The sequence below is a fragment of the Silene latifolia genome, chromosome Y, assembly GCF_048544455.1.
Source record: "Silene latifolia isolate original U9 population chromosome Y, ASM4854445v1, whole genome shotgun sequence".
Lineage (NCBI taxonomy): Eukaryota > Viridiplantae > Streptophyta > Magnoliopsida > Caryophyllales > Caryophyllaceae > Silene > Silene latifolia.
Window position 1 is genome coordinate 247,606,128 of NC_133538.1, and position 13,175 is coordinate 247,619,302.

Here is a 13,175-nt window from a genome sequence, read left to right on the forward strand (position 1 = left end):
GTCATATAGAATTGCATTTAGTTAGAGCATGCATTCATTCATACCATATCATTGCATTTGTACTTTATTTCAAAAAAATCAAAAATCCAAAAACATGTATTTCTTTTTCATTCCTACTCCTACATGTACATTGAGGACAATGTCCAAAATAAAGTGGGGGATGAGAATTTATATTCCAAAAATGCATAAAAATTGAAAAATTTCGAAAAATTACAAAAATATGTCTTTTAATTTCATAAAATCAAAAACCATAAAAATTGAAAAAATTGAAAAACCAAAAACAAGTTCATTTCCTTTGTAGTGTAGACTTGTATATATTGTGTTTGTTTATCCTTGTTCACATTGATTGACTACGCCACATCCGAGACATGAAGATATTGAAGACCACATGGTATGATCTTTCCAATCTCCATTTTTCTCTTTATGTTAATGACTATGTGGCTTTATTTTGATTGATGCGGTATAACAATGTGAATTTAGGAGTTGCATTTAGTTTATATGGCATACTAGTTGGTAGAATCATTTGCATTAGGTTGTATATATGCTAGTTGCATCATGGCATGTAGTTGCATGTTAGAAAAATTTTGCGAAACCGTCTACTTGGGAAGCTTGACAAGTGTATATAGGCCCTAGTAGATGCTTTTTATTCTTAAGACTTTGCTTGTAGAATACTTGTAAAACACCCTAGGATGTGTCATGCTAGTATCCTTTGACCCATGGTTTAAGGCCTAGTAGAGAGTACCTTGTGGTGTGATAACTCCTTGGCTACCGTTTATTCCAAGGTGACCCTTGAAACCATGCATCCATCCATCCATCATCCATGTTCTACCACATTTTTGTCATCAAAGGGAATGGGCACAAAAAGAAATCAATTTGAGTTCAATGAAAAGAAAAGAAAGAAAACGTTTGCAAAATGCATCAAATGAAAAGAGGAGCAAAAATAGAACTCCTAAAGCTTCAAATATAAGCCACCCTCGTTACTAATTGGGGTGACTTTGAAAATGTTCAAAAAGAAATGCAAAAAGTTGAAAGTTGTCAAGTATTGAAATGCCAAAAATCAAAAAGAAATGGCAAAGCAAGTGTTCTCAAATGTTATATGCCACAAGAAATTGGGGAGAAAACAAAAACAAAAGCAAACTCCCAAAGTGAAACTCAAATATCTATTGATCCCTTTATCCATCTTATCCATTTTTGTGCATGGTAGAGAGGGGACGACCCTTCTTCTTGTCTAGGCAAGAGGGGGAATTCCGCGATCCTCCAGTGTTTCTAACACCATAGGGAGTCTACTCTTGACAAAAGCATTTAACGATTGAGGACAAAGGTACCCTAGCTTGACACATTTTGGAGGTGATTTATTGGTATCCTTCTAGGCTTAGTAGTTTGAACAAATTGCATCTATGAAGGATTGTGTACCCTTGAATTGCTTCCCTTGTAGGTAATTTTCGCCACTTAGATGAGGAAAGTGGCTATTCTTTTGTAGATGCATCCATTACTTGTTTTGTGTGTGCTTTAATGTTTGGATGTGTCGCCATTTTGGCAAGACCCACCTTGCCTTGCAAGAAGGCATCCTACCTCATGGTTGTCTTGTTGTGAGTTGAAGGGGCGGAGTGAGACCCGCTAATTGTCTCATATCGGCTATATTAGTAGGATAGTTTAAATAAAGGTCTAGTTTTAGTCACCTCTTTACTCGGGACGAGTAAAGGTTCGGTTTGGGGATATTTGATGTGACCATTATTTGCGCACATTTAGTCCCCTAATTGAGCCTATTTTGCATACTATTATAACATTCTTTGGCCATTTTATCCGTCAAAACCTTCCTATTTGCTTTTCTATCACATTTTATATGTTTTGTAGAAAAGGAGATAATAAGGCGGAAATTCCCGTCTTTCGTGCATATTTGGAAGCTTATTGATGATATTAGATGGACTAGTATGAAGAGGAGGCAAGAATGATGACCAATGACGTAAGAATAAAGATTATATAGAAGGGTCATAAGGTTTAAAGCAAGGAGGAAACGCAAGGAAGCCATTCATGAAGAAAATTGCTCGGAACGCAAACCAAGAGTTGCTCCTTTGGCTCTGAAAATATGCTAGATGGAACGGCATCGAAAAAATAAGCGATCTAGGCTTTTGAATCACTCCAATAGGAGTCCGGATGAGAAAATGACGTCCGTTTTACAATCCGAGCTCAAAAAAAGAAGCTGTACAGGAATCCGCGCGTCCCGCGCTGAAGACGCTCGGATTGACCCAAATCCGCTCAGATTGCTCCAAATCCGCTCAGATTCCTCCCTTGCTACAATCCGAGCGTCTCGCTCCAAATCCGCTCGGATTCCCTTGCTACAATCCGCGCGTCCCGAGAAGAAGACGCTCGTCTTCCCTAATCCGCCCGGATTGTCCCCAATCCGCCCGTCTTCTGGCTAGGAAAAACAAGAAAATTCTCTGAAAGAGAATCCGCCCGGATTCCCTACAATCCGCCCGGATTCCCCTTCCACAATCCGCCCGGATTCTCTTGAATCCGCTCGGATTCCATCGCCAGAATCCGCCCGTCCCGACCTTAATCCGCTCGGATTCCTTCACAGCATGATTTCGTCTTCTCCAAGCTTCAAAGAGAGACTCCCTTCCTTCGAAAAATACCGGCTCCTCCTTGCTCAATCTAAAAAGTGTAATTACTATTTTAGCCTTAGTTAACCCTAAATGCATCCACCTAATTTCCACTATAAATACCCCATCTTTGTAATTAATGAAAAACAAGTTTTTAGAGTAGAAAATCCTTCTTTAGATTAGATTAGGAGTAGATTAGAATAGATTACTCTTTAATATTTCCACAAATTACACATTAATCTCTCTTTAATTATTGTTCAAGTTTATTATTGGGTAATTGAAGATTATTGGGTTATTATTGGGAGATTGACAACCTTCCATCAATCATCAAGTTCTTCTATTATTCTTTGCATTATTATTTGTATCATCTTAAGTTGGTATAATTCATTTACTCTTTAATCTTTATTGTTCATTTCTTCATTCTATTATCATGTTTATACTTGTTGTGATGATTGACACCATTAATGACATGTTTCCCATGATAATGAGTGAGTAGTCTCTTGCTAGGATTAGTGGGTAATTAAGGGAAACCAACATGGGATTGATTCATGCTTAATCTAATATGTTCACATGATTAAATTGCTTGCTTGTTGTGATGTCAACTTTATGCACATGTTATGTTTGATGAAATGCTAAGCCTATGAATCCTTGCATTTACAACCATCTCTTATCTACTCAACTTGACTTGTAAGATATAAACCAACTCGAGTCTTGTTAGACCATGCATAGAAGTTGATTAGGAGGAAAGTAAGTCGACTTGTAGGTGTTGTACAATCTAATCGATTCGGCTCCGGGACCCAACCCTTCCTAAGAACCGTAAGATATAACCCAACTCGGTTCCTCCACAACATTAATTGCTTGCAACCTTGTAAACATGTTTGTATGATCAACACCATGAATCCCCTATGACCCCATGATATCCTAGCACTTTTAATCAATTGTTTACATCTTTCCTTTTATTGTTTATTGTTTGCATTAGTTTAGACACAACTACAAACCCAACCAAATTGTGACACTAGCATAAATTGAGATAGATAGACTTAGAACCCAAAGCACACCGTCCCATGGATCGACCTCGACTTACCTCTAACTAGTTGTATGTTGAGTATTATAAATGTGTTTGATTGGATGAGTGACGACATCACCCGGATCATCTACTTTGGCTATTTCGTCTATGAAGGGTGAATCAGCATAGCTGTCAGGGGCAGCTTCTTCCATACTGGCAGGTACTCCTGGTATCTTGTCAAATTTTTCATTGAGTTTCTTGATCTCCTGAACTACTGCCATCATGATAGCTGCTGCAAATTCATCAGGTTTATCATCATTTTTCGGCTCTTCATCACCATCTACGTTAGTGATTTTAGGAGTATTTGGGCTCCCAAAACTGGAAAAATCAATGTTTTTGATAATTGATGAAAATGGGGTTCCTGGTTGGAATCTAGAGCCTGCCCCTTGGGTTTTTTCAGTTTTTGTTTGGTGACTCAGATTCTTTCAATTGCAGGATCTCTCGTCGATTTGGGCCACTTTTTCTTTCGGGCTTTCCAACTCGGCGATTTTTTGGAGAGCTGCATTCAATTGATCTTCAACGGTGGGTTGGGCCATTTTTGTAGGTTTTTAAGTTTTTGTAAGATGAGAAAAAAGGGTTTAAAGAGCTAGATGCCCCACGGTGGGCGCCAATTGTTTTGTGTGGATTTTGCGCAAGGCGAAATCAGGTCAGGGTGATGTTGTGCAGGGTTAACTAGCTCTAATTAGATTTCAGTCAGGTTTGGTACGACTTAAGTGTAAATAAGATAATAGAAATAACAAGACAAACAATTTTGTACGTGGAAAACCCTTAAATGGGAAAAAACCACGGGCACCAAGCCAGGAGATGATTTCACTATATGATTTGAGAGAATATTCTAATGATAACAATAATGCTTGTAATTCTAAGTAATATGTCTTCTTCTTCTTGTGTACGAATGATGTCCTCCTTCATATCTCTCAAGTGTTCTTTATATAGCTTCCCATCTTGAACGGCTGCATGATCAAGCATTGAAGGCTGAATATTCTCCATAATTGCTGGTAATAATTGCCAAATATATCCTTCTTGATTACTGTAATTACTGCATAATCTTTACACTTAATGCTGCGCATTTATTTCCTTTAATACACGCGGATTTGGTCAAATATTGTCCTGATATTTAGGCCGTTGTCCTCTCCATGGCCTGGCGCCTAACTTCATGTGCCCTGAGAGCCTGGCAGTCAGGTTTAGATGATATGCTGATCAGGGTGGTCTGCGGATTTCCAGGCCTAACAGTAAGTATTAATTAGGTGTACTACATTTGAGAAAAACAACGCATGAAGTACTACTGCTACTATATTTTGAAAACAAAAACCAAAAAATTACACATAAACACCACCGCTGGCGGCCACCTTCGCCTGATATTGGCCAACCCTCGCCGGCTGGCCACAGCTTCCACAACCATTTACAGATCGTCAAGGGGCTATATACTACACTAATTAGCCTTAATTAATTTAGACATGAATCCTAATTAAAAAAGAAACCAAATTGCAAGAACGGGTCAATTTAATTATTAATATAGGATTAACGCATCAAATACTTGCTCTTTACTCGCATAATCATTCATAATTGGAGAAATTTTAAGGAGGTTGGAGAAGGTTATTAAGGTTTCAACAATAGAGAGAAATAGAGAGAATTATGTTTGATTTTTTTTAGCGAAGGGTAGGCAAATGGAAAGTTTAGCGCAAAAAATACTGTAATGAGTAAAAATCGTACTACAAAAATAAATTGTGTACTTTAATTACTATTATCATTAATTAACATCAAATAGTATTAATTACCCTTAAACCCCATTAATTACCAAATCCCCCAATTTCTAGGGTTTGTTGTCTTAAATGAAAGTATCGAAAATAAAAGAATAAAGGTATAGAATTACTCAATAGATGATGGGGAACAAGAATATGTAAGTGAAATCTTCAAGTTCTTCAAGATGAGAAGTAGATCTAGGATTTGGTGTAATGAAGTGTAGAGAGATGTGGGAGAGAATTTAGATAGAGGAATTAGGGTTTAAAAATGAATAGAAATCTGAATATAAGCCTTATATACTAAAGCCCAACAAGGGAATTTGGCCCGCGTAAGAATATTGGACTGACCCATCTCACTCGGTCAAGTGAGCTGAGCACTCAATCGAGTGGATAGAGCACTCGGTCGAGTTTTCTAGTCACTCGGTCGAGTGTCACCTGATTAGACCCTGGCCACTACCACTCACTCGGTCGAGTAAGGCGACACTTGGTCGAGTAGTACCATAAACGCGTTCGAGTCTGCTTCACGGAAATGAGGGGTATTACAATCTTCCCTCCTTAAAACGAATTTCGTCTCCGAAGTTCACACTCATCCTACACTTGTCCTACCACTACTACAGATATAGGGTATAACAACGGTTAAAGACTGTTTTTATATAAAAAAGCGGACGTTGTTAAAGGTTTTAACTACGGTTGGTTTTTTTAAGAAACCCGTTGTGAAAACTATTAACAACGGTTAAAAACCGTTGTCGTTACGAGTCATTCGTTGTGGAAAGTGTGACTAATTTTTGGTGGGAAAGTTATAACAACGGTTACAATAGAAAAAACCGTTGTGGAAGGTGTGACTAATTTTTGGTGGGAAAGTTATAACAACGGTTACAATAGAAAAAACCGTTGTTATAACTAAAGACAACGGTTTTTTTTAAATAACCGATGTTATTGTTTTTAAAAAAAATAAAAAAAATAAAAATACAAAGCATTACTGACAAAATACCTCCTGCATCAATTAATTAATAATATATTACTAGAAGCATGCATTATTACTGCCAAAATCCCTGCATGAAAGGACATAATATATGGAATGCGAAGGGTTATAAGATTTGAAGCAAGGATATGGCACAACTTCCTAAACAAAATTCGTATTAATTTAAGCATCAAACCCTAAATATATTAATTAAAAAATAACTCAAACGACACATTACTAATTATAAATTCATTCCACTATCTCAATAACCAACACCCTAAACTCCAAACCCTAAATCTTTAAAACCTAATAAACTCCAAACTTCCTTTAATAATGAATGATACCATTCGTTTAACATGCATTATGACCGAGTACAACAAAAGTTTCATAAGCCGCTTGCAGGAAATCGAGAGGAAGTACAGGCTCTTCCTTGAGGATGCTCGGATCGCACTCAAGGACGCCAAAAAAATGGCTTGTTAGAGCCGCATATACTGCAGCTATATGAAGATATTGCATATGCGGAACGAAACCTCCAAATAGCAAAGGAGGAGAGGATGGTAAACTGAGCCTTATACCTCTTGACAGCCTCTGTGTACTCCTTTTCTTTACAGAACATTCCATCTAAACTTGTAATTCCTCTCTTTCAATTTCGGTAATTTTAATTGTTCTTCGTTCTTCAATTTATTCTTATTGCTTATTTCTTCCTTATTAGTTGCAAGTTTTATGTTCAAGTATTATTTACGATTCGTCATCATGTTCAATTCGTTTATTATCATTATTGTTGAATTAGTTAGTTTAATTATGCGTAGCTAATTTTCTTGTGCTAGGATTTAGGGGATCCACGGTTCTATGGTATAATATGTTAGGGTTTTAGGTCTAGCTGTTCACTCCGTCTGAATTGTTAATCATAGCATCTGATAGCGGTTTGATTAATTAAGTGCACATAATTAGTTGACCATCTTGTTAAACCTTGACCTGGATCGAGAGATTGGAAAAGGCGAAGACTTGCTATGAACAACAGAATACTCTAATTAGGGCGAGAGCTACATTAGGGTTCTAGGGCGAATAGTGGACCGAGAGGACCTGTTCAATACCCTTCAGACCGTTTATTGCTAACCGATGACCTTACCTTAGATCATTGTAGACCGTGGTGAACCGACCGTCCTAGCTATTTCTCTTTTATTTAAATTCGTTTATAATTTACTTCCTTTTGTTTGCTACTTTAGTTAATAGACAAAACCCAATTCAAACCCCCAATCTTGTGACTCAGACAGACGTGAATTGACATTTAGATTGCAAACAGCCTCCCTTTGGATACGATCCCGACTTCCCTAGCTATATTAGTTAGAGACCAGTTGGTTATTTTTGGTAGGTATACGATTAGCCTGTCAAAGGGCACGCACCGTGTCCAGGTTGCCCAATCCCCGACAGTTGAGGCTTAGGATATTCATTTGGACTGGCGGGGTTGAGCTCCCTCAACCTCCGCCTCAAGTATTAAGACGCCCCCGTCTAAAAGCATTCTCGATTTCTTCACACCCTTCATGCTGCCATCATCCTCCCTCCCTCATTTTCCTAAGTCAGCCATCACCACTTCCCCAGCCTCCTTTTCACCCTCCCTCTCCAGCCTCTTCCACGTCTTCCTCATAACGCCACCATTATATAAAATACACGCATCAGAAACTACTCTAGATATGATCACATACAAGTACAACCTGCAAGACACTTTGCATTGAGTTGGAAATTGTAATAGGACAAAAAAATTGGTGATGCACACTTGTCCCGGACAAGTGAGAGATTGTTGGAGTATGTGTCCTCAACAATAGTGCGATCAGATAATCAGATCTCATAATAAGAATACGTAAGGAATGATTTAATATATATTAATTAAGTTTATGTATGTTAAATGTGGATTTGTTTTACTATCCTCTCCATCATCTTCTTTGTTTTATTTTATTTTATTTTATTTGTTTTACTAATAAACGCAGAAAAACTAAGCGAATAATAATTAGAGAAAGAACAATGACGGAGAAAAACACATGCAAATAAAATAATTATAGAAAGAACAATAATGACGGAGATGACAAAACCTAAAACCATAAAGCGATAGATATATACCTGATAATTAGAGAAAGAAAGAGACGATGACAACAACAGTGACGGAGATAATAAAGAGACGATGATAAAGAGACGATGAGAAAGAGTGTGGTTGTGTGTTTGTGTTTGTGGCTGTAGCTGATCTGTGTTTGTGTGGTATATATTGTGGTAAAGTATTGACAATGGTTATTACACATAAACCCGTTGTCATGAGATAATCTATTAACAACGGTTCCTTTGACAACCGTTGTTAAAAAGTATTAACAACGGGTTCTAATATAATCGTTGCAATTACTTTTCACTAATTTTGCGTCAAATTATTAACAATGCTTGGTTATAATGTATTACAGAGTAAACTGTTGTTATTAGTTTTTATATTAACAACGGTTGTGCAAGATTGACCCGTTGTTAAAACCAATAACAACGGTTAACAACACATAACCGTTGTAATTAAGTTTAGTAAAATTTCGCGCAATCCATTCTACAACGTCTCCTTGGTGATTTTCGTGAATAAGCGTTGTTAAAGGGCCGTTGTGGTTGCCTGGATTTGTAGTAGTGTACAGCAGACACCTCTCACACCACTCTCCACACAAAGACTACGACTCAACGAAATGCTTTCCAATCCCAGGGTACTCACACAAGTAACCTAAACACATAACCCATATTATCACAACCACCATGGTGCAACCTACCGAGTTCCATCATATCCCCAAAGACCATCGCCACTAATCCACACTTATGTCCAAGTACTAGAACCCTCACGATGTACAACATATTAGTAATATTACTACCATTCGTCGTCTCTTACTCCACCGTCTCACTAGCACTCTTACACTCTATTGAGCTAAGATTTACCCTGCCTAGTCGGACAAGCGTCAGGCAACAACTATGAGGTCAGGCTAGACAGGGGCAACCCAACTATCATTTATACAGATGCCAGCCAGGAAGGAAAAGCAGGTCAGGCCGTCGTATCTGGCCTGTCTAGAAAAAATATACGTCTAGCATACATCAGATACCACTTATATAGGCCAGGAAACGATTAGAGCACAATAGGGCGGTTCCTACTTTCATGGAAGAACAATTCTACAAGCCTATAAAAGAGGAGAGGTGGTCAACCAAGCTGAACGTGAGCAAATATAGTAAGTAGAAGAATACCCATATCCGGATTAATAGGGTACAAGGCCTATTAATTAGCAACATTCACATTAACGTTGGGAGGCCGTTGAAGACTACTATAAATAGCAAGAGGAAAGAAGACAGAAGAGGGATCATCACACACATACTAAATCTCACTCTATTGTATAAATTTTTACTCAGTTAATCATCTATACAGTCATACTACAAATAGCCTGGCAGACTTGTATCTAGCCAACCTACATCAAACAAAATAAAATCCCTCCTGGCTTGGTGCTCGTGGGTTTTTCCCTTATTCCCAGGGTTTTTCACGTATAAATCCTATTGTTGATTTCAGTTAGTTACTCATTATTCACTTACTATACTAGTCACGCATTGTTAATTGAGTTAGATCACCCAGCATAATACTTCCCTGGCAAGGCAATACATCCGTGTAAAAGCTTGCTAAAATAATTGGCGCCCACCGTGGGGCATCTAGCTCAAGAATAACCAAAATCCAATTACAAACAAACCAAACACCTTTACAAAATAACTGGAGACAGTATTGAACAACAGATGGCTGCCGTCAAGCAACAACTACTGGAAATGGAACAACTAAAACAGAAAATGGCTCAGGCTGAAGTAGAGGTCCAGAAAATAAAAGGATAAGAGTCCAACTGAAGCAGAAACTGGAGAATAAGGCCTCAGGCTCGAAACTAAAAATCAAGCCTAGGACCCCATTCTCCTCTATCATCAGGAATATCGATTTCTCCAACTTTGGTACTCCAACCCCGTCAAAAGTTAAGGCGAGAGATCTTGATTCTCATTCAGAAGAGATTCCAAATGAAGAAACTGGTCCAGATTAGACAAATGCAGCCATAATGATGGCAATGGTCCAGAAGATCCAAAAGCTTCATGAGAAATTTGAAAAGATCCCTAGAGTACCTGCTAGCATAGAAGAGGCCAACCCTCAAAACTATGCTGACTCTCCCTTCGTGGATGAGATATCTAGGGTAGATCCGCCAAAAACGTTCGTAGTACCATCAATGAGGACCTGTGATGGAACTGCAGATCCACAAAACCATGTAGCCTACTACAAGCAAAAGATGTTGGCAGCATCAATACCCAGTGAACTACGACAAGTATGCATGTGCAAAGGCTTTGGAACAACCCTGACCGGGCCTGCTCTGCAATGGTATATAAACCTGCCAAATGGAAGCGTCAGATCCTTTGTAGATCTGATTAATTCATTCAACCACCAGTTTGCCAGCAGCAGGGAGCTTGAGAAAAGATCTAGTGATTTGTACCGGATCAAGCAAAAGCCAGACGAGACAATCAGGGTATTCCTGACCAGGTTCAATAAGGAGAAAGTGTCAATCCCTAGATAAGACGTTGGAATAGCTGTGGAGGCATTTAGGCAAGGACTACCGATGGATAGTGATTTCTATGATGAGTTAACCTTGAACCCTTACCATACCTTTGAAGACGTTCAGGCGAAGGCACTTGGCTATATTAGGCTAGAAAAGGATATGAGCTTCAAAGCAGAAACCACAATCAACGTTGCAGGATACAAAAGATCTAACGGGAAAATTTCTAATCACAGAGGAGGCAGCTCCAGGCCATCTCCCTATACTAGACCTGACATATCAGAAGTAAACTATGCTCATGAGCAACGAGGTAACTCCTATACTTACCCACCAATTCAGGAATATAACTTCTCCGTTGATACTGCAGAGCTCATCAAGAGACTTGACAACATAGGAGACATTGTCAAGTGGCCAAAAAAGACGGACAACCCCAACTCCAGGGAAGATACAACCAGATGCTGTGAATTTAACATGGAAATAGGACACGCTACAGAGGAATGTCTGGGCCGACGTAAACAAGTAGCTTACCTCCTAAAGAAAGGCTACTTGAAGGATCTAATGCCATCAAAGAACAGAGATGACAATGCAAGGAGGAAGGATCAGGAAAGGCCAAAACGTGACCTGCAACCAGCACCACCAATCTATAAAGTCAAATTCATTAATTGAGGAATTGAGATTTGTGGCTTGACTAGCTCCGCTACAAAGAAAATAGCCAGGGAGTCCAAAATGAAATTTTCTTTTAAACCTAGAAATTTACCTCAAATTACTTTTGATGACACTAATATGCAAGGAATTTCAGATTTACATCATGATGGCCTGGTCATCACCATGCAAATTGGTATTGCTCGTGTCCTGAGGATTCTAGTAGATGGTGGCCGCTCAGTCAACCTGATCATGCTCAATGTCCTGAAAGCCATGAAGATTGACGAGGATCAGATCATAAAAAAGTCAAATGTCCTAGTAGGATTCAGTGGTGAAACCAGGAACACCCTAGGAGAAATCTACTTGTCAACCTATGTTGAAGGAGTCTCATCATATGAAATATTTGGAGTTCTAGACTCCCTCTCATCCTACAACACAATCTTGGGCAGGCCTTGGATCCATAATGTCAGAGCTATTCCCTCAACCACCACCAGTGGGTCAAAATTCCAACGGAATGGGGGATACAATCAAAGGTGAACAAAAATACACCCAGGAATGCTATATAGAGTCGTTGAAACCCTCCAAGACAGGTAAGTCACTCGCCTAGCAATTACAGCACCTTATCACGAGCACTTATGTGGCATAGGCTCAAATAGAAACTGATCAAGTAATCCTAGACCCTGAGTATCCTGACAGGTATGTACTGGTAGGATCTGATGCCCCTGATAATGTTAAGACAGAATTGGTAAGCTTTCTTAAGATTAAATCTACATGTTTTGCCTGGTCACATTTTGATATGACTAGCATAAATGCTAATGTGATTACCCATAAGCTCAATATTGACACTTCTTTCAAACCTGTACAACAGAAAAGGAGAAAATTTGCCCCTGAACGCAATGCAATCATTAATGAAGAGGTGGACAAACTCCTAGACATGCGAATGATCAGGGAAATAATGTACCCTGAATGGCTCGCCAATGTGGTTGTGGTACAAAAGAAAAATGGCAAATGGAGAGTCTGTATAGACTACACGAACCTAAACAAAGCCTGTCCAAAAGATCCCTTCCCACTCCCTCACATTGATGCCATGTGGTTGCAATGGCTGGACATGAATTGCTAACATTCATGGATGCCTCTAGTGGATTCAATCAAATCAAAATGCACCCAGCTGATCAAGAGAACACTGCATTCATCACGAAAAGAGGCATATATTGCTACATTGCAATGCCCTTTGGCCTGAAGAATGCAGGGGCAACCTATCAACGCTTGGTGAATATGAAGTTCAAGGATCAAATTGGTGATATAATGGAAGTGTAAATTGATGATATGGTGGTCAAATAAAAAAAGGGTGAGAATCATGTGAAAGACCTGGAAGTAGCATTCAAAATCCTTGAAGAATTCAACATGAAACTCAACCCCTCTAAATTCCATTTTGGAGTATCGTCATGTAAGTTCCTAGGGTACATGGTAACAAGGAGAGGAATTGAGGCTAGCCTAGAACAAATAAAGGCCATCCTAGAGATAGAGTCACCTAAGTCAGTCAAGGATATCCAGAGGTTAAAAGGAAGAGTTGCAGCCCTGAACAGATTC

General features: G+C 38.9%; 1 protein-coding gene across 1 annotated transcript; it reads left to right on the top strand.

Annotated features, from left to right (window-relative positions):
- Positions 1 to 11,669: 11,669 nt before the first annotated feature.
- On the top strand, positions 11,670 to 12,705 carry LOC141630405 (uncharacterized). Its single transcript, XM_074443232.1, has 2 exons — positions 11,670 to 12,118; positions 12,282 to 12,705. The coding sequence occupies exons 1-2, from the start codon at positions 11,670 to 11,672 to the stop codon at positions 12,703 to 12,705; spliced, it is 873 nt and encodes a 290-aa protein (XP_074299333.1).
- The last annotated feature ends 470 nt before the right edge of the window (positions 12,706 to 13,175 follow it).

Excerpts from the sequence above, each read along its gene's own strand:
- LOC141630405 (XM_074443232.1), top strand. The coding sequence starts at position 11,670 with ATGAAATTTTCTTTTAAACCTAGAAATTTACCTCAAATTACTTTTGAT. Across the intron at positions 12,119-12,281 it reads AATGGGGGATACAATCAAAG|GTATGTACTGGTAGGATCTG; the intron begins GTGAACAAAAAT and ends GTATCCTGACAG.